The sequence below is a fragment of the Rhinoraja longicauda genome, chromosome 2 (assembly GCF_053455715.1).
Source record: "Rhinoraja longicauda isolate Sanriku21f chromosome 2, sRhiLon1.1, whole genome shotgun sequence".
In the NCBI taxonomy this organism is placed as follows: Eukaryota; Metazoa; Chordata; class Chondrichthyes; order Rajiformes; family Arhynchobatidae; genus Rhinoraja; species Rhinoraja longicauda.
In genome coordinates, this window is record NC_135954.1 from 5,356,120 (window position 1) to 5,383,897 (window position 27,778).

Sequence of the window (27,778 nt, forward strand, 5' to 3'; positions counted from 1 at the left end):
AAAGACGATACATCATTACAATTGAGCCATTCACAGTGCATAGATACTTGATAAAGGGAATAAAGAGGGAGAAAGAGAGGGAATGTAAAGATTACTTGAAATTAAAATACCACTGGGTTGTAAACTGCTCAAGCGAAATAAGAGGTGCTGTTCTTCCAATTTGCATTGTGGCCTAAATCTGACAGTGGAGGAAGCCTAGGACAGAAAGGTTAGTTTCGGTTCAGTTTATTGTCACATGTACCGAGGTACTGAGAAAAGCGTTTGTTGCGTGCTAACCAGTCGGCGGGAAGACGATACATGATTACAATCGAGTCATTCAGAGTGTACAGATACATAAGGGAATAACGTTTAGTACAAGATAAAGCCAGTAAAGTCCGATCAGAGATGTCAGTTTAGTTTATTGTCACGTGTACCGAGGTACAGTGAAAAGCTTTTTGTTGCGTATTATCCAGTCAGAGGAAAGACAACACACGATTACAATCGAGCCGTCTACAGTGTACAGATACATGATAAGGGAATAGCGTTTAGTGCAATGTAAAACCAGTAAAGTCCGATCAAAGATAGTCCAAGGGTCACCAATGAGCTAGATAGTAGTTCAGTAGTTCTCTGGTTGTGGTAGGATGATAACAGTGTGGGAATGGGAACGAGAGTTACAACGCTTGGCAACCGGGTGATCACGTAGGCCAAGGCGGACTGACCGTACGTATTCTGTGAAACGATCGCCCAATCTGCGCTTGGTTTCGCCGACATGTAGGAGTACAAACCCTAAATACTAAAATAAATTGTCCCACTAACTCCAGCTTTTTATGTCTTCAGTTTAAACCAGCATCTGCAGTTCCTTCCTACACATTTACCTTGCGCTAAACATTATTCCCTGGTCATGTACATATGTCTTCCTACATATGTCATCCACCATGCCGACCGAAGATGCTGACTGACCTGCTGAGCTACTCCAGGACTTTGTCGGTATCAAATGAGCTGAGGCTGGGGTAAAACGAGAACCACCAGTCATTCCACCACCACCAGTCACGTTAGCCCATCGTACTGTTTTCAAGACAGTTTGATTTAGCTCTTAGACCTAACGGAATCAAGGGATATGGGGTGAAAGCAGGAACGGAGTATTGATTTTGGATGATCAGCCATGATCATATTAAATAGCGGTGCTGGCTCGACGGGCCGAATTAGCCTACTCCTGCACCTATTTTATATGCTTCTATGTACCTGGTGCTGTGAGGCAGCAACTCCATCGCTCCGCCACCCTGCAGGCTTTTACCCCCACCTCCCCCTCACAAAAACCCAGAGTAATTCAAGGCTGCAAAAACTGTAGACAGTTAAAGCACTTTATTATTGATAATAGTTGATCCTGTAAACATTAGAAGTGTCATTTTATATGTATAAAATGTATAAAAACCACAGGCAGTGACAATGAAATGGCAGATATTTCACTTCATTGGTGACCAGAGAGAAAAGTGAAAACATAACGCTAAATTGTAATTATAATTAACTTATCAGCCAAGTATGTAGTTTGGAGATACAGCGCGGAAACAGGCCATTCGGCCCACCGAGTCCGCTCCGACCAGCAATCCCCACACATTAACACTATGCGACACACACTAGGGACAATTTATAGACAATAGACAATTTACAATTATACCAATCCAATTAACCTACATACATGTAAAAACTAAGAGTTAGATAGAACTCTGGGGGCTAGTGGTTCAAGGGATATGGGGAGAGGTTGGGCACAGGTTACTGATTGTGGATGATCAGCCATGATCACAATGAATGGCGGTGCTGGCTCGAAGGGCCGAATGGCCTCCTCCTGCACCTATTTTCTATGTTTCTATACAAGAAATGAGATTAGGAATTACATTATATAGAACAGAAAATATGAATTGTAGAAAAAATGCCTGTTCTGGCTGCATATGTGGATTCTGGGTGAGGCGCAGCAGACCGCGTATATTGAAGAGGTTCGACTTTCTTGAACCCTTTGTAGTCCCAAACCTACATATAATGAGCATTTGACGGCACTCGGCCTACGTTCGCTGGAGTTTAGATGGGGGGGGGGGGGCAGGACAGGGGACATCATTGAAACCTACCAAATAGTGAAAGGCCCGGAGAGAGCGAATATGGTGAGGATGTTTCCACCAGTGGGAGAGTCTTGGACCAGAGGCCATAACCTCCGAATAAAAGGAAGTTCCTTTAGAAAGGAGATGAAGGAGGAATTTCTTGTCAGAGGGTGGTGAGTCTGTGGAATTCACTGCCACAGAAGGCTGTGGAGGCCAAGTCAAAAGGTATTTTTAAGGCGGGGATTGACAGATTCTTGATGAATAAGGGGTTTCAGAGGTTATTGGGAGAAGGCAGGAGAATGGGGTTAGGAGTGAGAGATAGATCAGCCATGATTGAATGGTGGAGTAAATGTGATGGGCCGAATTGTCTCCTTCTGCTCCGAGAACTTATGAACTTAAAATTGGTTTCCAGTTGTGCATGAAGAGACACCATCGTCCCCTCTACACTCTCAGTCCTGAAAACATAGAATAACCTTCTGTCCCCCACAGATGCTGTCTGTCCCGCCGAGTTGACAGATTGGTGACATTGAGTCGGGACCAGAAAAGGGTCCCGACCTGAAAGGCCACCTGTCTAGGTTATCCAGAGATGCTGCCTGGCGCGCCGTCACTCCAGCTCTTTGTGGTAAGATAATGGAAATGCTTTAGTCAGAGGGTGGTGAATCAGTGGAATTCACTGCCACAGAAGGCTGTGGAGGCCAAGTCAGTGGATATTTTTACAGCATAGATAGATTCATTGATTGGTACGGGTGTCAGAGGTTATGGGGAGAAGGCAGGAGAATGGGGTTAGGAGGGAGCGATAGATCAGCCATGATTGAATGGCGGAGTAGACTTGATGGGCCGAATGGCCTAATTCTGCTCCCATCACTTATGAACTACAATTCGTAGGTTTAATTAGAACAGAAATATTTTATTTCTCCTGATATATTGGCGGATAAATTAAAATACAAATGTCTTTAGAAGGTTGAAAAATAAGTGGAAATATCTTCAAGGAAAAGCTGTTTGGACAGACAAGCTGAAATAGAGCTTTAAGCTCAACAGACAGTACGGCCGTTAGTTAATGTTCTAGTATGAAGAAGGGTCTCGACCCGAAACGTCACCCATTCCTTCTCTCCTGAGATGCTGCCTGACCTGCTGAGTTACTCCAGCATTTTGTGAATAAATACCTTCTAGTATGTAATGTCGACATTGCTTCACCTTTGGCACTTAAACCTGCACAACAAATTTTATGAAACCACAGTACTGGCACCCAAATCTACGCTATTTCCATTTCCTGTTTGATTCTCGATACCATAACCACCAGCAGTGAACAAATCATAGGATGCTTCATTAATTACTTAGGAGACTAATCCCAGCACTGATTGCTGACTGGTTAGCAGCATCGAGTTCAAGTACAGTCATGACGGGCACCATAACTATCGGAAACAGGCCTTTAGACTTTGGAGACACAGCGCAGAAACAGGCCCTTCGGCTCACCGAGTCCACCGACCAGCGATCTCCCCGAACACCAGCACTATCCCACACACACGAGGGACAATTTTACCGAAGCCAATTAACCTACCAACCTGTACGTCTTTGGAGTGTGTGAGGAAACCGGAGCACCCAGGGGAAAACCCATGCAGGTCACGGGGAGAACGTACAAACTCCGTACAGACAGCACCCGTAGTCAGGATGCAACCCGGGTCTCTGGCGCTGTGAGGCAGCAGCTCTACCCGCTGCACCACCCGTCAAGAAGCATCAAAAAGAATACGGATTCTTAACTCTCTTGAGATGAGGAAAAACTTTTTCAGTCAGAGAGTTGTGAATCTGTGGAATTCTCTGCCTCAGAAGGCAGTGGAGGCCAATTCTCTGAATGCATTCAAGAGAGAGCTGGATAGAGCTCTTAAGGATAGCGGAGTCAGGGGGTATGGGGAGAAGGCAGGAACGGGGTACTGATTGAGAATGATCAGCCATGATCACATTGAATGGCGGTGCTGGCTCGAAGGGCCGAATGGCCTCCTCCTGCACCTATTGTCTATTGTCTATTAAGTCGCCTTGACTTTCGTGGTTGTGGACATCAAGATTATCTCCACGTTACAAGTCTGCAACGGTTGGTCTTGGCAGCTCTTGTGTCTCATGCTTGTATTTCAGAAACACTCGCACAGGTCCACCACAATTCTCTGGCACCCTGGGTTATGGGGCTTTACCGTATTATCTGTATTGCCGGTCCAACAGAGGTCATAGCCTGGGGGGGGGCTGGGGGGGGCCGAGATACCGGCCCGCAAAGTCAGCTATGGGAACGGATGTGCAGGCTCCGGCCGGGCTGGAGTTCCAGAGCCGATCAGCACGGGAGACCCGATGAGGCCGAGAACGGCCATTTTGCCTGATCTCGGGCGGCACATTTTCGGAGGGACTTCCGAAGGGGGAGGGAGAAGAGAGATTTTGTCCAGATTAAAGGAGGGCCCAGACCCCCAGCTGCCTGGAAAATCAGTGGAGTATCTGCAACATGCAGAAACAAAGAACTGCTGACGCTGATTAATACAGGCGCTGAATAATAGGCACACTGGCCAGCACGACAGCAGACACCAGTTTGAAAATATGGACACCTTTTTAATTTAATCTGCCACTGCTCAGTGCAAGTGGAAAACATTTTAAATTAATATGCATTTGTGGTTAGAAAAAATAGCAATTCCATTTTAAATTAATACAACATTTTCAGGCACAATCCTCGGTTTACATTACAGTAGTCAAATATATTGTGCAAAGTAAGCTTGAGATATTCTTTAAAAATAATGGGTTCACAATTTAAAATAAAATTAAATCAACGTGTTAATTTCTTGGTTCCCCGCCGCATGTAAAACACTTCAAAAAAAATAGTTTCTCCGGCTCACAAAAAGAATTCAGAAGGATGTCCCTGCTGATCCTTTTAGAGTGAAGATCTAACGTGGAATTAAATTTCATACCCAGAGACGATAAAATCCAAGCACGATGGTGAGGCAGGTGAAAACCGAACCTGCAGGGAAACAGCCATTGAAATGAAGATCAATGTTACAAGCAACATTATGTCACTTTAAAAAAAATAGCTGCACTTAATTCTAATTGATCACAAGGGAAGCACTTTGCACTGCAAAAATCAGTCTCTTTATTTAGGGTGGCGCAGTTGTTATCAGCCATGAACCATCCTATCACAAGCAGAGGGCAGTACTGAACCACTGTCTACTTCATTGGAGACCCTCGGACTACCCTTGATCGGACTTTACTGGCTTTACCTTGCACTAAACGTTATTCCCTTATCATGTATCTGTACACTGTAAATGGCTCGATTGTAATCATGTATTGGCTTTCCGCTGACTGGATAGGATGCAACTAATATCTTTTCACTGTACCTCGGTACACGTGACAATACACTGAACTAACTGTAACTGGTAGAGCTGCTGCCTCAGCTGGAGACCCAGGTTTGATCCAGATCACGGGAGCTGCCTGTGTAAGTTTTTTTTTTTTATTCACAAAATGCTGGAGTAACTCAGCAGGTCAGGCAGCATCTCGGGAGAGAAGGAATGGGTGACGTTTCGGGTCGAGACCCTTCTTCAGACTCTTCTTATATGCCTGTGTAAGTTTTTAGGTTCTCCTTGCGACCGCGTGGTTTTTCTCCGGGTGTTCCGGTTTCCTCCCACACTCCAAAGACGCACAGGTTTGTAGGTTAATTGGCCTCAGTAGAATTGTAAATTGCCCCTAACGTGTAGGGTAGTGCTAGTGTACGGGGTGACCGCTGGCTGGCATGCTGGAGTGGCAGTAGACTTGCTGCCTCACGGCACCAGGGACCCGGGTTCAATCCTGACTAAGGGAGTTTCCTCCGGTTTCCTCCCATATCTCAAGGACGTACAGGTCTGGAGGTTAATTGGCCATCTTAAAATTGCCCCCGAGTGTGTCGGGAGTGGATGCAAAGGTGGGATAACAGCGTAGAACAGGTGACAATAGACAATAGGTGTAGGAGTAGGCCATTCAGACCTTTGAGCCAGCACCGCCATTCAATGTGATCATGGCTGATCATTCTCAATCAGTACCCCGTTCCTGCCTTCTCCCCATACCCCCTAACTCCGCTATCCTTAAGAGCTCTATCTAGCTCTCTCTTGAATGCATTCAGAGAATTGGCCTCCACTGCCTTCTGAGGCAGTGAATTCCACAGATTTACAACTCTCTGACTGAAAAAGTTTTTCCTCATCTTCCAAATTGGCCTACCCCTTATTCTTAAAATGTGGCCCCTTGTTCTGGACTCCCCCAACATTGGGAACATGTTTCCTGCCTCTAACGTGTCCAATCCCTTTATAATCTTATATGTTTCGATAAGATCCCCTCTCATCCTTCAAAATTCCAGTGCATACAAGCCTAGCCTCTCCAGTCTTTCAACATACGACAGTCCCGCCATTCCGGGAATTAACCTAGTAAACCTATGCTGCACGCCCTCAATAGCAAGAATATCCTTCCTCAAATTTGGAGACCAAAACTGCACACAGTACTCCAGGTGCGGTCTCACTAGGGCCCTGTACAACTGCAGAAGGACCTCTTTGCTCCTATACTCAACTCCTCTTGTTATGAAGGCCAACATTCCATTGGCTTTCTTCACTGCCTGCTGTACCTGCATGCTTCCTTTCAGTGACTGATGCACTAGGACACCCAGATCTCGTTGTACATCCCCTTTTCCTAACTTGACACCATTCAGATAATACTCTGCCTTCTTATTCTTACCACCAAAGTGGATAACCTCACACTTATCCACATTAAACTGCAGCTGCCATGCATCCGCCCACTCACACAACCTGTCCAAGTCACCCTGCAACCTCATCTTCCTCACAGCTCAGGTGATGGGTGACCGTTGCGGACTTGGTGGGTCGAAAGGCCTATTTCCAAGCTGTAGCTCTGAACTAAACTAAACCGAGGCAGTCCATTGTGGCAACATAGCTTTATGAAATCAGCAGGCACTGCTGCAGTCCAGACTTAATATATAGTTTAGTTTAGAGATACAGTGCGGAATTAGGTTATTTCGCCCACCGAGTCCGCAACGACTCCAGCATTTAAACACTATCCTCAGGACAATTTACACTTGTACCATGCCAATTAACCTACAAACCTGTACGTCTTTGCTTCGACAGAAAGTGTTTGAAATGGATCGGTGGGATGGGGGAAGGGCACAAAGATGGAAAGAGTGCAGAGATTTACGAAAGTGTTGCCAGGATATGAGCTATAGGGAGAGGTTGGGCAGGCAAACAGGCAATGATGGAAGAGCAAGCTGTGGTGGAAAACAGTGAAGTTCATAGGTGATAAGAGTAGTAGGCCATTCGGCCCATAGGTCTAAGCCGCCATTCAATCATGACTGACCCCATCCTCCTGCCTTCTCCCCGTAACCCGACACACAGCTAATCTCGCTGCCGTAAAAATATTCATAGACTTGGCCTCTGCAGCCATCTCTGGCAGCAAATTCCACAGATTCACCACCCGCTAAAGAAATTCCTCATTTCCTTTCTAAAGGAACGTCTTTTTAATTCCGAGGCTGTGACCTCTGGTCCTCGACTCTCCCCCTCCACATCCAACATCTTGTCCACATTCACTCTATCCAGGCCTTTCACTATTCGACAAGTTTCAATTAGGTCAATTAGGTTAAGGACGGCACGGTGGCGCAGCGGTAGAGTTGCTGCCTTACTGCGAATGCAGCGCCGGAGACTCAGTTTCGATCCTGACTACGGGCGCCATCTGTGCGGAGTTTGTACGTTCTCCCCGTGACCTGCATGGGTTTTCTCCGAGATCTTCGGTTTCCTCCCACACTCCAAAGACGTACAGGTTTGTAGGTTAATTGGCTTGGTAAATGTGAAAATTGTTCCTAGTGGGTGTAGGATGGTGTTAATGTGCGGGGATCGCTGGGCGGCACGGACTCGGTGGGCCGAAGGGCCTGTTTCTGCGCTGTATCTCTCTCTAAAAAAAAAAAAAGGTCCTCCCTCATCCTTCTAAACTCCAGCGAGTACAGGCCCAGTGTCGACAAACCCTCATCATACGTTAACCCACTCATTCCTGGGATCATTCTTGTAAACCTCCTCTGGACCCTCTCTAGAGCCAGCACATCCTTCCTCAGATATGGGGCCCAAAACTGCTCACAATACTCCAAATGCAGCCCGACCAGCGCCTTATAGAGCAGAGTCTCGACCCGAAACGTCACCCATTCCTTCTCTCCCGAGGTGCTGCCTGACCCGCTGAGTTACTCTGGCATTTTGTGTCTATCCTCAGCATTATATCCATGCAAGGTTACAGAAGGGACAGGTATCATCATTGCCAGTACACCGGATATCAGTGACGCTGGTGAGAGTCAGTCACTCTGGTGCAGTGGCTAGTCTGAAAACCTAATCCGTACCTGCTAAATATTTAATGGTGTCGAGTTTGTGCGATTCCAACAGAGTTTTGAGCCCGGCGACTTCGGTGTCGATCTTTTGGTTGGCCTGCGTGACGGCCCGCCCTTGCAGCGAATTCTGCAAATTAAACGAGCCCACACATCAAAGCTCCCGGCGGCAATGTCAAATGGTTTACAAATGATCAAAAGCAACGCACCAAAATAAATCTAGCGATCCTCGAGGGACTTGGACAGATTGGGAGAGTGGGCAGCACAGTAGCATTTCAATGGGCAGCACGGTGGAGTTGCTGCCTCACTGCGCCAGAGACCCTGATTCAATCCTGACTACGGGTGCTGTCTGTACAGAGTTTGTACGTTCTCTCCAAAGATTTTCTCCGAGATCTTCAGTTTCCTCCCACACTCCAAAGACGTACAGGTTTGTAGGTTAAGAAAATAACTGCAGATGCTGGTACAAATCGATTTATTCACAAAATGCTGGAGTAACTCAGCAGGTCAGGCAGCATTTCGGGAGAGAAGGAATGGGTGACGTTTTGGGTCGAGACCCTTCTTCTATCTGAAGAAGGGTCTCGACCCGAAACGTCACCCATTCCTTCTCTCCCGAGATGCTGCCTGACCTGCTGAGTTACTCCAGCATTTTGTGAATAAACAGGTTTGTAGGTTCATTGGCTTGGTGCAAATGTAAAAATTGTCCCGCGTGTGTGTCAGATAGTGTTAATGTGCTGGGATCGCTGGTCGGCGCGGACCCGGTGGGCAGAAGGGCCTGTTTCCCCGCTGTATCTCTAAACCTGCGTGGGTTTTCTCAGAGATCTTCGGTTTCCTCCCACGTCCCTCAAAGACTGTACAGGTTTGTAGGTTCACTGGCTTGGTATAAACGTAAAATTGTCCCCAGTGTGTGTAGTGTGGTGTTAATGTGCAGGGGATCACCGGTCGGCATTCTTCTGAACTCCAACCACTCTGAGGGCCAAAGGGCCAGTTTCCGTGCTGTATCTCTAAATTAAACAAAAAAAAAACTAAACTGATAGGTGGATACAAGTGTGAGGGAGGGGTGGGCAATTGATTGGCAGGTGGTTGGGCAATACCTAGAAATTTAACCAAAGCTAGGTTTGCGAAGAATAATGCAAGTTTCAAAAGAATATTCTCACCAATTCCACTATGTCTGACCTGGTTTCCAACACTCTCTTTTCATGCTCTGTTAACTGTGGAGACATACAAAATTGTTCCAGGTGATACTAAAAATAACACAAGTTGCTTACAAGGTTATATTGGAGCACTGCTTAAGATCAGAAGTATCGTTCTACTGCATTAACCCAAACGCTACACTGAAAACACCTTAATACATTAAAGGAGAATGTTACACAGGTGCTCCTCAACTTACGATGGGGTTACGTTTCGAGAATCTGAGGAAAGACATTCTAGCCTTAGAGGGAGTACAGAGAAGGTTCACCAGATTGATCCCCGGGATGGCAGGACTTTCATATGAAGAAAGACTGGATAGACTTGGCTTATACTCGCTGGAATTTAGAAGACTGAGGGGGGATCTTATTGAAACATATAAAATTCTTAAGGGGTTGGAGAAGCTAGATGCGGGAAGATTGTTCCCGATGTTGGGGAAGTCCAGAACCAGGGGTCACAGCTTAAGGGTAAGGGGGAAGTCTTTTAGGACCGAGATGAGAAAACATTTCTTCACACAGAGAGTGGTGAGTCTGTGGAATTCTCTGCCACAGAAGGTAGTTGAGGCCAGTTCATTGGCTATATTTAAGAGGGAGTTAGATGTGGCCCTTGTGGCTAAAGGGATCAGGGGGTATGGAGAGAAGGCAGGTACAGGTTACTGAGCTGGATGATCAGCCATGATCATATTGAATGGCGGTGCAGGCTCGAAGGGCCGAATGGCCTACTCCTGCACCTATTTTCTATGTTTCTATGAGAAACCCATCGGAAACAGAAAATATCGTAAGTCGAAATGCATTGAATACACATCAGAAATGAGCTGCGTAAAGTCAAAATATTGTAAGTCAAAGCATCGTAAGTTGAGGAGCACCTATGAAATGTTCTTACGGGACGTGAATCCTTTTCCACCAAGTGAGAGGACATGATGTTCAGATAATCTGGGGTGAAATTATTTTGTGGCACTTGATTTGGAAAGATATTAAATATTTCACAGCCTAATACTTAATATGCACAGCTTCAACTGCACGGCAGTGTTGCATCAGATACTACAGATGCTCCCCGACTAACAATATTTCGACTTTACGATGGTGCAGACGCTGGGCAACGGTAGCTCACTTCCAGTCACATGATCAGGCGTATTAAATGCATTTCGACGTACGATATTTTTGGTTTGCGATGGCTTTATTGGAACGTGACCCCATTGTAAGTTGAGGAGCGCCTGTACTTTCAATCAAAATCAGAGACTGTCACAGAGACCATAGTCATAGTTATGCAGCACGAAACAGGCCCTTCAGCCCAACTTGCCCACACCGACCAACATGCCCCTTCTACACTAGTCCCACCTGTCTGCACTTGGCTCATGTCCCTCTAAACCTGTCCTATCTATGTACCTGTCTAAATGTTTGTCAAACGTTGCGATAGTACCTGCTTCAACTGCCTCCTCTGGCAGCTCGTTCCATACACCCTACACCCTTTATCACTCAGGTTCCTACTAAATCTTAATCTTAATTAATTAACCCCCTCACCTTAAACCCATGTCCTCTGGATCTTGATTCCCCTACTATGGACAAAAAACTGTCATGCCTCTTCCTCTCATGATTTTGTACACTTCGGTAGGATATAAAGATATATCTGCTCTAGAAATCTTGGTGAAAATCATCTTACTAGAAAAAGTAGAATTATTCCACGGAGTGAAGAGTAGATAGATCAGGCAGTAAACAAGACATGGTGGTTAAAATGTTAAAGTGGAGCTGGAAAATATAAATCGGTTTCTGAATTTGATTTCTGAATATCACTTTGGAAACATTGGCTACCATTGCACTAGATATAATAGCAGGAACATGAGGTCATAAGCAATAAAATAATTGTTAAGTATCTCGCTGCTAGACTTTATGCAGAATCAGCAGAATACAGACAGAGAGTCACCGAAGGTCAGCAGAAAAGCACGGGGTTTACGTGGAACATAATATGCTGGAGTAACTCGGGCGGCACAGCGGTAGAGTTGCTGCCTTACAGCGAATGCAGCGCCGGAGACTCAGGTTCGATCCTGACTACGGGTGCTGCCTGTACGGAGTTTGTACGTTCTGCCCTCGACCTGCGTGGGTTTTCTCCGAGATCTTCGGTTTCCTCCCACACTCCAAAGGCGTACAGGTATGTAGGTTAATTGGCTGGGCAAATGTAAAAATTGTCCCTAGTGGGTGTAGGATAGTGTTAGTGTGCGGGGATCGCTGGGCGGCGCGGACCCGGTGGGCCGAAGGGCCTGTTTCTGCGCTGAATCTCTAAAATAAAAAAAACTAAATCTGTCAAGGACAGTGTGGTGGCTGTCTGTGAATCAGTCTCCCCACGTTAAACAAAGTCACTCACAGGCATCCTTCATAAAGGGAATTGACCCTATTGAGAGGACAGTCATACTCGCTTCGAGTGACTGCCGATGATGATGACGGGTGATCTTATAGAAGTGTACAAAATCATGAGGAGACTGGATCAGGTAGAGTCTCTTGCCCAGAGTAGGGGAATCGAGAATCAGAGAACATAGGCTTAAGGTGAGGGGGGAAAAGATTTAATAGGAACCTTGGGCTGAATGGCCTGTTCCCACACTGTATGTCTCAATTCCACATTAATTAAGCAACAAAAAGGTGCTGGTAACTTTGAAGATTTCTCACCATTTCTTGGACTCTTCCTTTTTGCAAATTCTGGTCTAGTTTGTTGTTCGATGAAACCTTGACAACTTCATCCTAAAAAGAAGCATTTAGAAACATTATTCTAAATGTGGAAGCGTGTTGAAATTGTTGAAGTTCAAGGAACAATAAGTCAGGGTATTTTGCTTGGTATTCCCGGTATTTATCAATCATTCATTAAATTAACAAAACAACACCCTTTAAGGTTATGTTAAAAATTCCCCTACAGTGCATTTGGAGAAGTCATTGGATTTGTCACATGTAGTGAGTGGCGCAGTGGTGGAGTTGCTGCCTAAAGGCCCCAGATACCCGGGTTTGATGCTGAATACGGGTGCTGCCTGTACGGAGTGGGTTTTCTACGAGATTTTCGGTTTCCTCCCACTCTAAACACGTCTGGGCTTATAGGTTAGTTAACTAGGTATAAATATAAATTGTCCCTAGTGCGTGTAGGATAGTATTCTGGGATCCCAGTGTGCTGGGGTCGTTGGTTGGCGCGGACTCAGTAGGCTGAAGAGCCTGCTTCCGCGCTGTATCTCTAAACTAAACTAAATATGTACATAGAATCCTAAACGCAACGTTTAAAATGGATCCAACAGATTTAAGTCACAATCTGACTTAACAGTAGGGACAAATTCAGGGGACTGAATGACCAATTCCTGTTAGACAATAGACAATAGGTGCAGGAGTAGACTATTCGGCCCTTCGAGCCAGCACCACCATTCAATGTGATCATGGCTGATCATTCTCAATCAGTACCCCGTTCCTGCCTTCTCCCCATACCCCCTGACTCCGCTATCCTTAAGAGCTCTATCTAGCTCTCTCTTGAATGCATTCAGAGAATTGGCCTCCACTGCCTTCTGAGGCAGAGAATTCCACAGATTCACAACTCTCTGACTGAAAAAGTTTTTCCTCATCTCTGTTCTAAATGGCCTACCCCTTATTCTTAAACTGTGGCCCCTTGTTCTGGACTCCCCCAACATTGGGAACATGTTTCCTGCCTCTAACGTGTCCAACCCCTTAATAATCTTATACGTTTCGATAAGATCCCCTCTCATCCTTCTAAATTCTAGTGTTACTGTTCCTATGCTCTGTTAGAGTACGTTATCAGAAATAAGCAAAAATCAACAATTTATTTTAAAAATCAGATATTTTTTGAGACCTTTAATAAACTTTGCTACCAATATTCCCTTTACCCAAGGACGATATGGGAATGGAATATGTCACCACCTAACACACGTGCCGCTCCCGATGTTCAGTCATTTAAAAAGAGGATTGAGCAACTAGATCTCCTCAACTTGGTAAAAAAGGCCCACTTCAAAATTTAATCACAACTCTCCTCACTCCGACCTGCGCGAGATAACCACTTATGAGGTGTTTGCGCAGTAATCAACCAGAACCAGAAGCCTTAATATGTTCATAAGTCGTAGGAGCAGAATTAGGCCATAAAGACTCTGATGGAGGCTGTCACCAAACTCAGAGCTCAGATGTGAAGAGAGTGGGGTCAGGTGGAGAGAGGAACCCAGGGAACATGAATTTGCAAAGTTCTACAATCGTCTTCCTTCAGAAATATTTAAAGTACTGGTTTCCTCTACAATGACTAATAATATAGAAATACATTTAAAACCCATTATAATAGACAATAGGTGCAGGAGGAGGCCATTCGGCCCTTCGATGTGATCATGGCTGATCATTCTCAATCAGTACCCCGTTCCTGCCTTCTCCCCGTACCCCCTGACTCCGCTATCCTTAAGAGCTCTATCTAGCTCTCTCTCGAATGCATTCAGAGAATTGGCCTCCACTGCCTTCTGAGGCAGAGAATTCCACAGATTCACAACTCTCTGACTGAAAACTTTTTTCCTCATCTCCGTTCTAAATGGCCTACCCCTTATTCTTAAACTATGGCCCCTTGTTCTGGACTTCCCCAACATTGGGAACATGTCTCCTGCCTCTAACGTGTCCAACCCCTTAATAATCTTATACGTTTCGATAAGATCCCCTCTCATCCTTCTAAATTCCAGTGTATACAAGCCTAGCCGCTCCAGTCTTTCAACATCTGACAGTCCCGCCCTTCCAGGAATTAACCTAGTAAACCTACGCTGCACGCCCTCAATAGCAAGAATCTTTACTCTTTAAAAAACTGCAGTTAACATATAAAAGTTTCAGTCTCAGTGATCAGTATCTTTGCAATGCACTCAAAAAAGACTTACGGATAACTGTTTCTTTAATTGTTTCAATTCAATCTTCAGTTTCTGAAAGAGAAAAAGTCCGATTTTTTTTTTAATGTAGAGAAATCCAGTTACAGTTTACTGATTTACACAGTTCCTAAAACATTATCATTCAGCTACCCGAGTTTTGACTTGACTGTACGGTGCTGGCTCGAAGGGCTGAATGGCCTACTCCTGCACCTATTGTCTATATATGACTGTACTTATCATGTATGTATTACGCCGGCCGCGGGAGCTTCGATCGCCCCGACCGCGGGAGAAAAGGAGGAAAGTAGATACAAGTTATATTGCCTTCCATCACAGCGGGGAATGTGCAGTCTCCGAAAAAACTCTGGGGATTATCACGTCGTTGTGGTGGCTGTTTAAGTTTATGTTAATTTTAATGTATATTGGTGCTTTTTTTTGTATGACTGTTGGCATGGTGGCGCAGCGGTAGAGTTGCTGCCTTGCAGCGAATGCAGCGCCGGAGACCCGGGATCGATCCCGACCACGCTGTCTGTACGGAGTTTGTACGTTCTCCCCGTGGGTTTTCTCTGAGATCTTCGGTTTCCTCTCACACTCCAAAGATGTACAGGTTTGTGGGTTAATTGGCTTTGTATAAATGTAAAAATTGTCCCTAGTGGGTATAGGATAGTGTTAATGTGCGGGGATCGCTGGTCGGCGCGGACCCAGTGGACCTATTTCTGTGCCTTATCTCTAAACTAAACTAAAATCAAATTCTTTGTGTGTTTACATATTGTATGTTTACTTACTTGGCTAATAAAATTAATTACAAATTAATTACAAATACAATATCAGATCTGTTTGGATTGCATGCAAAACAATGTTTTTCATTGTATCTCAGTACACTGTGGTAATAATAACCTACACCATAGAACTTTCACGTTAAATTTAAAAAACCTCCAGAAATTATATACTTTTGGGAGATATTTCCGGGAGGCACTCTACGCTGTACAAAAGATCATCCACCCCTCATTCAAGAAAAATGTTGTAGTCCGGGTGCCAGACCATTTGCTTTATTATAGACCATTTATCGGTTAAGATGCAAGATTCTATTAGGAAAACAGGGGTTAAAGGTATTACATTTTGTAGTTGGAATGTCAAGGGTGTTAATGAACCAATTAAAAGAGGTAAAGTACTTTCACATTTAAAATCTATTGATGCAGACATAATGTTCCTTCAGGAAACTCATCTTAAAAATGTAGCACATAATAGACTGAAAGGCAAATGGATTGATAAAGTATTTCACTCATCGTTTCCCTTTAAATCAAGAGGTGTTGCTATTTTAATTCGTAAGGGTATACCATTTATAAATACTTCCTCTATAGTCGACACTGAAGTTAGATATGTTATATTAGTGGGAGAACTATATTCTACAAAATTGATATTGGTGAATGTCTACGCACCAAATTTTGATAATCCGTTATTTTTTTTAAAAATATTTAATACCATTCCAGAATTTGGACAATATAACTTGATAATTGGAGGAGATTTAAATTGTACATTAGATCCTTATTTGGATAGATCTTCAACTCAAAGGAAAACAAAATCCAAGTCGTGTGAATTATTAAACTCTTATATAAATAATGCAAATATAAAAGATGTTTGGAGGATTGATAATCCTTCAGGCCGAGAGTATTCATTTTATTCACCTGTGCATAAAACTTATTCAAGAATTGATTATTTCTTGGTGGACTCCAAACTTATTCCTTATACGTATAATTCAAAATATCATATTATTATTATATCCGATCATGCCCCTTTAACATTTAGGGTAAAACTCCAAGGAGTAACGGGGAAACAGACTAATTGGAGATTTAATCCGCAAATCTTAAATGAAAAAGCATGTTATGATTATCTTAAATCGCAATTTGAGATTTTTTTTAACGCAAATGACCTTCCTGAAACACCTGCGTCCCTGCTTTGGGAAACATTTAAAGCGTTTGTGAGAGGATGTATTATTGCTTTTCAAGCGTCTCAAAACAAGAAGAACCGAGCTGAACAGAATGACCTGGAAAGTCAGATAAGACAGTTAGACATAACAAATGCCATCGCTCCCTCTATTGAAATACATAATAAAATTGCAGTTCTCAAATATAAGTTAAATTATATCCTTTCAGCTCATATTTTAAGGCTTTTTCAATATACTAAACAAAAACATTTTGAATTTGGAGATAAACCACAGAAATTGCTAGCACGTCAACTCCGTAAATTAGAAGATGATTCTACAATTCATAAAATTAGATCAGAAAATGGAGATTTGCTTAAACTACCTAAGGATATTAATCAGAGATTTTTGCAATTTTATCAGTCATTATATTCATCAAAAATAACAGATACTTCTGCGCAGATGCAAAAGTTTTTGCAGGAATGTAACCTTCCTGGTTTGAATGTGAGTGATAGAAATTTACTGGGCGCAGAAATAACTATGAAAGACGTTGAAGAGACTATTAAATCCATGAAAAATGGGAAGACTCCTGGCCCTGATGGCTTAAATAATGAGTTTTATAAAAAATTCAGTGGTTTGATCTCTCCACGTTTGCAAACTGTATATAGTCACGCCTTTAAACAACAGAGATTGCCACAAACTCTGACTGAATCAACAATAATCCTCATTCCTAAAAAAGATAAGGATTCTGAAGACCCTGGTTCGTATAGGGCGATAGCTCTTTTAAATACTGATCAGAAGATATTAGCGAAAATCTTAGCTCAGAGATTAAGTCTAGTTATAGACAAATTGATACACCCCGATCAATCAGGCTTTATAGCCAAACGATATTCATTTTTCAACTTGAGACGCTTGTTTAATATAATTTATTCAAATAGACTATTAAATGAAGATTTAGCAATCATCTCGCTAGATGCTGAAAAAGCATTTGATCAAGTAGAATGGCCCTATCTTTTCTCAGTGATGGAAAAATTTCAACTAGGTGAAAATTTTTGTGCATGGGTGAAACTTTTATATACATCCCCAACAGCTAGAATATTAACTAATCAAATGCTGTCATCTAAATTTCATTTAGCTAGGGGTTGTAGACAAGGATGTCCACTATCACCACTTTTATTTGCCCTTATTATAGAACCACTTGCTGAGAGTATTAGATCAAATTCAGATATTTATGGCTACAACACTAAACATACAACCAATAAAATTTCTTTATATGCGGATGATGTATTAATATATATTACAAAGCCAGAAATTAGCATTCCGAATTTATTAAATCTCATAACTCAATTTGGTTCATTTTCAGGTTATAGAATTAACTGGTATAAAAGTGAAATTATGCCAATAATGGAGCATAATCCGGCCATACTTCAACAATTTCCTTTTAAAATTGCCTATGAAAAGTTTAAATATCTTGGAATTTACGTGACTAGGAAATATACTTCTTTATTTAAATCAAATTTCCCTCCTTTACTTGCTAAATTACACAGAAATATCCAATATTGGAAAACACTTCCTATATCATTAGTTGGTCGTAGTAATGCTATAAAGATGATCTTTCTTCCACAGCTATTATATTTATTTCAAGCAATTCCAATCTACCTGCCAAAAAAGTTTTTTAAAAAAATTGATTCAATTGTTACTAATTTTATTTGGGACTACAAGACTCGTAGAATAAATAAAAGACACTTATGTAAGTCTAAAATTAATGGAGGAATTGCTTTACCTAACTTTTTATTTTATTATTGGGCGGTTAATATTAAAAATATAACCTGCTGGTTGGATGATTCTGATCAACAATCGGATTGGTTAAAGATGGAGAAAGAGGATTGTTTACCATTTGATATTGGTGCGATCCTCTTAGCTCCAATAAATTTAAATAAAAAAACATATGGAGGTAATCCCATTATACATAGTGTTATCCGTACCTGGAAACAATTAAAGCTTACGTTAAAATTGAGTAAATTATCTGTTTTCCTTCCTATTGCGAATAATCCTTCTTTTAAACCGTCTGTCTTAGATAGAGGCTTTGCTCAATGGAAAAGTTATGGAATCAAAAGGGTGGGAGATCTTTATCATAAGGGAACTTTTCTTTCGTTTCAGGAGTTACAGCAGAAGTACGGATTACATGTTAATAATTATTTTAGATATTTACAACTTAGAGATTATGTAAAATCACACATGCAAGAATATAAGTTTAGAGGTCCAGAAATACTTGATGTATGCCTGAATCGACATTATAACTCAAATAAATTAATATCTTTTATTTACAATATTCTCCTTGACATTGACATTCCGTCATCAGAATCTTATAGACGAGCATGGGAGGACGAATTGAATCAAGTTATAATGCAAGATATATGGGATGAAAGTTTACAACATATACATCAATGTTCATTGAATACTAGACATTCCTTAATACAATTTAAAATAATACATAGATTACATTATTCGAAGACGAAATTAAATAGGATTTTTCCTAGTATCTCTCCTATGTGTGATAAATGTCAATTTCAAGAAGCTAATTTAACTCATATTTTCGTAACTTGTATAAAAATGCAAAACTTCTGGTTGGAGATTTTTAAAATAGTTTCTAAAGTTATTAATAAAAAATTAGATATGGACCCAAAATTAATTATATTAGGATTATCAGAACATACTACAAATTTTACAGTAAGTCAGGTACATTTTCTTGATTACAGTCTAATAACTGCGAAAAAACTAATACTTAAATTTTGGAAAAAACCAATAACCCCCACAATTAAAATGTGGACTATGGAAATGACAGAGACCCTGCATTTGGAAAAAATAAGGTTTGCCTTAATCGACAAACCTGAGTTATTCTTAAAAATATGGTCTCCATTTATTGAATTTTTAGAAAAGTAAATGGGTTTGGCACAGGACTAAAATAAAAAATTTAAAAAAATAAAAAAAAATAAATAAATAAATTAAAAAAAATTTAAAAATTTAAAAATTTAAATAAAAAGTTGAAACTTGAGTTGGGGGTTGGATGTACAGCTGTGGTTTTTGTCTCCCGGATCTACTCCCGTTAATTTTTATAGTTAGATCTTTTTTTTTTTTTTAACCCTCTTACTCTCTCCCCAAGTTTATAGTTTTATATTTTTATTTTTACTTTCTCTCTTCAAAAATTGAAGCTATGTAAGAACTTTGTAACAAATGTGTTTTTTTTAAAATTTCGATTTGTACATATGCTTTTCAAAAATAAAAAAAAAATAAAAAAAATAAAATAAAAATAAAATTAATTACAAATACAATATCAGATCTGTTTGGATTGCATGCAAAACAATGTTTTTCATTGTATCTCAGTACACTGTGGTAATAATAACCTACACCATAGAACTTTCACGTTAAATTTAAAAAACCTCCACCAGCTTTCAGTCTACACAAAAATACTTTTTTCATTCTTAACCTGGTCAAATCATCTTTTGGGCGCATGGTGGTGCAACGGTAGAGTCGCTGTTTTACAGCACCAGAGACCCGGGTTTGATCCTGACTGCAGGTGTTGTCTGTATGGAGTTTGTACATTCTCTCTGTGACCGTGTGGGTTAAGCTTTGTTTCTTTATGAAAATTTGATTTTTACTTTAGCCGACAAGAGATACGGGGTGATTGCTGGTTGGTGCGGACTCGGAGAGCCAAAGGGCCTGTTTCCACATTGGATCTCCAGAAGCCTAAAGTAAAAATCTAATTTTCATAAAGAAACAAATTGCATCAATTTGACCCAAATAGATTGAGGGGAAGACATGATAGAAGTATATACAATTATTAGACAAGGTTGAGGATCAGAATCTTTCTCACCGGGGGGGGGGGGGGGGGGGGGAACGTTCAACACTAGAGGGCGTAACTCTGTACAGACAGCACTCCTAGTCAGGAGTAAATCTGGGTCTCTGGCACTGTAAGGCCACAACTCTACCGCTGCACCACGCTGTGATCTTTCCGCAATGGCGGTTATTTTCCGTTGCTGAGATCCCAGTGTCCTAGACTTTACTGATACGGGAATTCAGTTTCAAATTGACACACGCTCACCTCGTTTGCTCCTCGTAGTGCTGAAAACTCACTCCTTTCTAATATAATCATGTCTTTCTTCACAGCTGCTATGTGTGACATAATATGTTGCAGCATCATCTCCTGAAATTAAAATCACAACAGAAATATTTAATGCAAGACGTATCATCATTTCAATGCAAATAAATTCATACAGTGTGGAAACAGGCCCATCGGCCCAACTTGCCAACACCGACCAACATGCCCCATCCACACTTATCCCACCTGCCTGCATTTGGCCCATATCCCTGTAAACCTGTCCCATCCATATCCCTCTCTGTTTCTTCAATGTTGTGATAGTCCCTGCCTCAACTGCCTCTTCTGGCAGCTCGCTCCATACACCCGCTACCCGATGACATGAATACAGATGGTCCATTTAAACAGATTAACCATAAAGCAAAACAGCAGACGCAAAAAGCGGGAGTAACTCAGCGAGTCAGACAGCATCTCTGGAGAAAAGGAATAGGTGATGTTTCAGGTTGTGACCCTTCTTCAGACTATAGTCAGGGGAGAGTGAAACAAGAGATATAGATGGTAATATAGAACAAATGAATGAAAGATATGCAAAAAATGTAACGATGATAAAGGAAACAGGCCATTGTTCGCTGTGCGCGAGGTGAAACCGAGTTACAATGAGACTCACCAGGACGACGGTGAAACTAGTACAAGGACTAGGGTTGGGGAGGGGCGGAGAGAGAGGGGATGCAAGGGTTTCTTGAAGTTAGAGAAATCAATATTCATACTGCTGGATTGTAAGCTGCCCAAGCGAAATATGAGGTGCTGTTCCTCCAATTTGCATTTTGGCCTCACTCTGACAATGGAGGAGGCCCAGGACAGAAAGGGCATCAATGGAGATTTTTATGGCAAGATTGATTGATTATACAGGATAGTACAGGTATCAAGGCTTATGGGGAGAAAGCAGGAGTATGCAGTCGAATGGGAAAAATAGATCAGCAGAGATGCAGTTGTATAGGGCCCTGGTGAGACCACATCTGGAGTATTGTGTACAGTTTCGGTCTCCTAATTTGAGGAAGGACATCCTTGTAATTGAGGCAGTGCAGCCGTAGGTTCACGAGATTGATCCCTGGGATGGCGGGACTGTCATATGAGCAAAGATTGAAAAGACTAGGCTTGTATTCACACTGGAGTTTAGAAGGATGAGAGGGGATCTTACAGAGACATATAAAAATATAAACAGACTGGACAAGCTAGATGCAGGAAAAATGTTCCCAATGCTGGGGGAGTCCAGAACCAGGGGCCAAAGTCTTAGAATAAAGGGGAGGCCATTTAAAACTGAGGTGAGAAGGAACCTTTTCACCCAGAGAGTTGTGAATTTGTGGAATTCTCTGCCACAGAGGGCAGTGGAGGCCAAATCACTGGATGGATTTAAGAGAGAGTTAGATAGAGCTCGTTAGTTCGAGAGTTAGTTAGATTAGTGGAATCAAGGGATATGGGGAGAAGGCAGGCACAGATTGTAGATGATCAGCCATGATCATAATGAATGGCGGTGCTGGCTCGAAGGGCCAAATGGCCTCCTCATGCACCTATTTTCTATGTCTATATTAAATGGCGGAGTAGACCTGACGGGCACAATGGCCGAATTCTGCTGCTATAATTTATGAATTTATGAACAATTCTCAACTAACCATATCGTTGGGTCTAAGCACAAAATGGAAAATACCAGATGCTCAGTTGACAAGTCAGCATCCAGTGGAAAAACAAGGCAGTTAACTTGATATGCATTTTTTAAACTATTGTCGACTGACCCAATGTTTTCTGTTTTTGTACAATTTCCAATCGCTGTGGTAAATGTGTAGGAAGGAACTGCAGATGCTGGTTTAAACCGAAGGTAGACCCAAAAATCTGGAGTAACTCAGCGGGTCAGACAGCATCTCTGGAGAAAATGAATAGGTGACGTTTCGGGTCGAGACCCTTCTTCAGTCTGAAGAAGGGTCTTGACCGGAAATGTCAACTGTTCGATTTTCTCCAGAGATGCTGTCTGATCCGCTGAGCTACTCCAGCTTTTCGTGCCTAGCCGTGGTAAATGGGATGGTTTAACTTTAGCTGCGGGCTTACTTGTTGAATTTTGGTGGCCATGTCTTTGTGTGTGATTTCCATATTGGAATTCGTGATTCTCAGCAGTGTGGCTACCACAACCTCCGATTGCATAGTGCTGAAACCTGAAAGAGAAATAACAGCAAAAGACTAAGAAGAAAGTTGGCTGGACCAAAGGTGATTGAGTAAAATTTATGGGAACTTTACCGGGAGGGGTTAACACAGCTGCATCAATTTTGATAAATGGTATTCAAAATTATTGATGAACATTGTTAATGAGTACTCTTGTTTGCTCCTTGCTTTGGACTTATGCCCCAAGACCATAAATGTGTAGCAAGGAAACTGCAGTAGCTATGGCAGAGATAGATAGATTCTTGATTAGTACGGGTGTCAGAGGTTCTGGGGAGACGGCAGGAGAATGGGGTTAGGAGGGAGAGATAGATCAGCCATGATTGAATGGCGGAGTAGACTCGATGGGCCGAATGTCCTAATTCTCCTCCTATCACATGACCTTATGCTGGTTGACACCGATCGCGTGACCCAGGTCACCTTGCCTCTCCTTATAACTCAAGCCCTCAGGTTCTGGTGACATCCTAGTGAATCATTCCTTCACAATAGACAATAGGTGCAGGAAGAGGCCATTCGGCCCTTTGAGTCAGCACCGCCATTCAATGTGATCATGGCTGATCATTCTCAATCAGTACCCCGTTCCTGCCTTCTCCCCATACCCCCTGACTCCGCTATCCTTAAGAGCTCTATCTAGCTCTCTCTTGAATGCATTCAGAGAATTGGCCTCCACTGCCTTCTGAGGCAGAGAATTCCACAGATTCACAACTCTCTGACTGAAAACGTTTTTCTTCATCTCAGTTCTAAATGGCCTACCCCTTGTTCTTAAACTGTGGCCCCTGGTTCTGGACTCCCCCAACATTGGGAACATGTTTCCTGCCTCTAACGTGTCCAACCCCTTAATAATCTTATACGTTTCGATAAGATCTCCTCTCATCCTTCTAAATTCCCAGATGGTTTAGGCTCCGAATTTTATAAAAAATTTTATGATTTGCTTAGCCCACGTTTACATAGACTGTATGAGTATATATATACTCAACAGAAACTTCCAGATACTCTAAATGAATCTATAATAACACTTATTCCTAAAGCTGATAAAGATCCGGAAGACCCGGGATCATACAGAGCAATTGCACTTTTAAATACAGATCAAAAAATTTTAACTAAAATACTAGCGCATAGATTAAGTACAGTGATGAATAAATTAATACACCCTGACCAAACAGGCTTCATTCAGAAACGATATTCATACTATAATCTAAGAAGATTATTTAATATTATATATTCCAAGAGAAGTATTAATGAAGATCTAGCAATAATCTCACTTGATGCTGAAAAAGCATTTGATCAGGTTGAATGGTCTTATTTATTTTCGGTGATGGAAAATATGCAGCTAGGGGAGAAATTCTGTACATGGATAAAACTGTTATATACAAATCCCACGGCCAGAATATTTACAAACCAAAGGTTGTCATCGAAATTTAGCCTATCTAGAGGTTGTAGACAAGGATGCCCGTTATCCCCATTATTATTTGCGCTTGCTATTGAGCCACTGGCAGAAAGAGTTAGGGGGCATCCGGAAATACATGGATATAACACAAAGGACACAGTGAATAAAATTTCTCTATACGCAGATGACGTATTAATTTACATTACAAAACCAGAAATTAGTATTCCAAACTTATTAAAGCTAATAACCCAATTTGGTTCACTTTCAGGATACAGAATAAATTGGAATAAAAGCGAAATTATGCCAATAAGGGAACATAATAAACAGATAATACAACAATTTCCATTTAAAATAGTAAATGAAAAATTTAAATATCTAGGTATCTATGTAACTAAGATATATACATCATTATTTAAAGCAAATTTCCCCCCATTACTGAACAAACTACATAAGAATATTCAATATTGGAAAACACTCCCTATCTCAATGGTTGGCAAAATTAATGCCATAAAAATGATTTTTTTACCGCAAATATTATACCTTTTTCAGACAATTCCGATATATCTGACAAAAAACTTTTTAAAAAAATTGGACTCTATTGTTAATGATTTTATCTGGGATTATAAGAATCATAGGATAAACAAAAGACACTTGTGTAAATCAAAAATAAATGGAGGCCTGGCTTTACCCAATTTTTTGTTTTATTTCTGGGCAGTTAATATTAAAAATATGAATTTCTGGTTGGAAGAAATAGATCATCAACCAGACTGGTTAAAAATGGAAAAGGAAGATTGTTTACCTTTTGATATTGGTTCGATATTATTTGCTACGTCTAAATTAAACAAAAAAATTTATAGGGAAAACCCTATAATATTTAGTGCTATACGAATTTGGAAACAATTAAAAAAGACATTAAAATTAGATAATTTATCACTTTTTCTTCCAATTGTGAATAATCCTTTGTTTAAGCCTTCATGGGTAGACGGGGGTTTTACACAATGGAAGGATTATGGAATTAAAAATATGGGACAACTTTATAAGGAAGGCACTTTTCTGACATTTCAGGAGTTGCAACAGACTTATGGTCTTCGTGGAAATGATTATTTCAGATATCTTCAACTTAGAGATTATGTAAAATCGAACTCCCAAAATTTTCGAATTAGAAATTCAGAAATTCTTGATGAATGTTGGAACAAACATCCTAATACAGAAAAATTAATATCTTATATATATAATATCTTATTAGACAGTGACATTCCCTCCACGGACTTATACAGACAAAAATGGGAAAAAGAATTAAACCAAGTAATTACGAAAGATACTTGGGAAGAAAGTTTGCAACATATACATCAGTGTTCACTAAACGCCAGACATTCTCTAATACAATTTAAAGTAATACATAGGTTACACTATTCAAAAACAAAACTACATAAAATTTTCCAACATATCTCACCTAAATGTGATAAATGTCAACATTTAGAAGCTACATTATTTCATATGTTTGCAAACTGTATAAAAATTAAAAAATTCTGGGTAAATATTTTTAGCATAATATCTAAAGTAACCAGCACACAATTGGACCCAGATCCAAAATTAATTATACTCGGAATATTAGAATTAAATCAAACATTTAGAACAACACAAAGAAACTTTATGGATTATAGTTTAATAACAGGAAAAAAATTAATTCTAAAATTTTGGAAAGGCCCTACGGCCCCCACAATCAAAATGTGGATTATAGAAATGACGGAGACCTTAAACGTGGAAAGAATCAGATTTTCCCTGTTGGATAAACAGGAATTATTTATTGGAATATGGTCTCCTTTTATTGATTACTTAAAGGGTCAGAATGGTTCAGCACAGGAACCTGACTAGCACTCGGACTAAAGAATGGATGAAATGCTATACTTTGAAATGTACGAATATATCTCGAATGAAGTTTTTGTTATTTTAATAAATTTCTCCACTCTTCTTTAACTAACTTTTTCCTTATCTTTATAATCTGTTTTTGTTTTTGTTTTTATTTTTCTTCTCTCTTTTTTCTTTCTTTACTTCATCTATTTCTTTAGTTCTATCTAGTTTAAAAAAAAAAAAAAGGGGCAAAAGGTATTGGAGACAATATAATAATAATTGACAATATTATCAATTTAAAAATGTATGACTGTAAAGAGGTAAACAGGTGATGTACCTATCTCCAATAAAAAATTTATTCAATAAATTCCCTCTCACCCTTTCCAACTAAATGACATCCTTTCTGTAGCAGAGTGACCACAACCGCAGACAGTGCTCCAAATGTAGTCTTGTGTAATCGTAACAAGGGTAATAGGATAATCATGAGGGTAGGATGTGCGAGATACTAATCCACTTCTTGAGTTTGAGTTTAGTTTATAGAGCTGGATAGAGCTCTTAAGGATAGCGGAGTGAGGGGGTATGGGGAGAAGGCAGGAACGGGGTACTGATTGAGAGTGATCAGCCATGATCGCATTGAATGGCGGTGCTGGCTCGAAGGGCTGAATGGCCTACTCCTGCACCTATTGTCTATTGTCTATTGTCTATTGACACATGTACAGAAGTACAGTGAAAAGTTTTTGTTGCGTGCTAACCAGTCAGCGGAAAGACAACATATGATTACAATCAAGCCATCCGCAATGTACGATTACACGATAAAGGGAATAATATGAATAACATTTAGTGCAAGATAAATTCCAGTAACGTCCGATCAAAGATAGTCCGAAGGTCTTCAAATGAGGTGGATAGTAGCTCAGGACCGCTCTCTAGTTGTTGCTAGGATGGTTCAATTGCTTGACAACAGCTGGGAAGAAACGCCCTGAATCATCTTGACTGGGAAACCAAATTAGCACCGATTGAGTGGATGACAAATTAATAGTGTATATTCATTTAATTTCATATTAATAGGAACCCGAGAGGCAACTTTTTTTTTTATACAAGGGATGGTGGCGACATGTAATGAGCTGTCAGAGGATGTAGGTACTATCGCAAAGTTTAAGAAGCAATTACAGGCATGGATAAGACAGATTTAGAGAGATATATACTAGACCAAGTGGACCCGTTGGGCCCAAACCTCTCCTGCATTGGTGCAGCACTCTCTCCTCCTCTCCTCCTCTCCCGCTCTCCCTCCTCAACCCTCCCCTCCACTTCATCCATAGCACCACAGGACGATAGTGAGTAAGGTGGGCCTAAAATTGTCGCGCTATCGTGCACCGTTTTGATGTAGTTCAGGAACAAACAAACCAACAAGATGAGCGTTTCAGTATATAGATGGGCCAAACACAGGCAGGTGTGAGTAGTGTAGATGGCACATGTTGGTCAGTGTGGGCCAGTTGGGCCTGCTTCCACGCTGTACGACTCTATTCACGATAGATTTCTAGGCCACTATACAGAAGAACCAACCGGGGAACACGCAATTTCTGATTTAGTATAGTCCAATGTAAAAATGTTCATTAATAATGAACATTGTGCTGTAGGGGCCTCGAGGGAAGAATGACAGTCACCCAGTTATAGAGCATGGAAACGAGTTCTTCAGCTCCACTCATCCATGCCAACCAAATGCTTAACTGAGCTGCCTGCACCTGACCCATGTCCCTCCAACCCTTTCACATCTCTGTACACGTCTAAGTGTCTCTTAAGTGCGGTAATTGTACCCGCCTCTACTTCCTTAGAAGGGTT

At 41.2% G+C, this 27,778-nt stretch overlaps 1 protein-coding gene across 3 annotated transcripts in view; it reads right to left on the reverse strand.

Moving 5' to 3' along the window:
- Nucleotides 1–3,964: 3,964 nt before the first annotated feature.
- Nucleotides 3,965–27,778, reverse strand: part of LOC144608755 (mitochondrial calcium uniporter regulator 1-like) — a 43,873-nt gene continuing 20,059 nt past the window's right edge. For 2 of the 3 annotated variants that reach the window (XM_078426847.1, XM_078426829.1), the window contains 7 exons: nucleotides 22,597–22,700; nucleotides 20,503–20,604; nucleotides 14,495–14,536; nucleotides 12,273–12,344; nucleotides 9,585–9,638; nucleotides 8,446–8,560; nucleotides 3,965–5,058 (listed from right to left, as the gene is read on the reverse strand). In XM_078426847.1, coding sequence (XP_078282973.1) covers nucleotides 5,003–5,058; nucleotides 8,446–8,560; nucleotides 9,585–9,638; nucleotides 12,273–12,344; nucleotides 14,495–14,536; nucleotides 20,503–20,604; nucleotides 22,597–22,700 — 545 coding nt within the window. In that variant the 3' untranslated portion in view covers nucleotides 3,965–5,002. The remainder of the gene's footprint in view (nucleotides 5,059–8,445; nucleotides 8,561–9,584; nucleotides 9,639–12,272; nucleotides 12,345–14,494; nucleotides 14,537–20,502; nucleotides 20,605–22,596; nucleotides 22,701–27,778) is intronic. The other variant, XM_078426838.1, reaches the window with a different exon arrangement.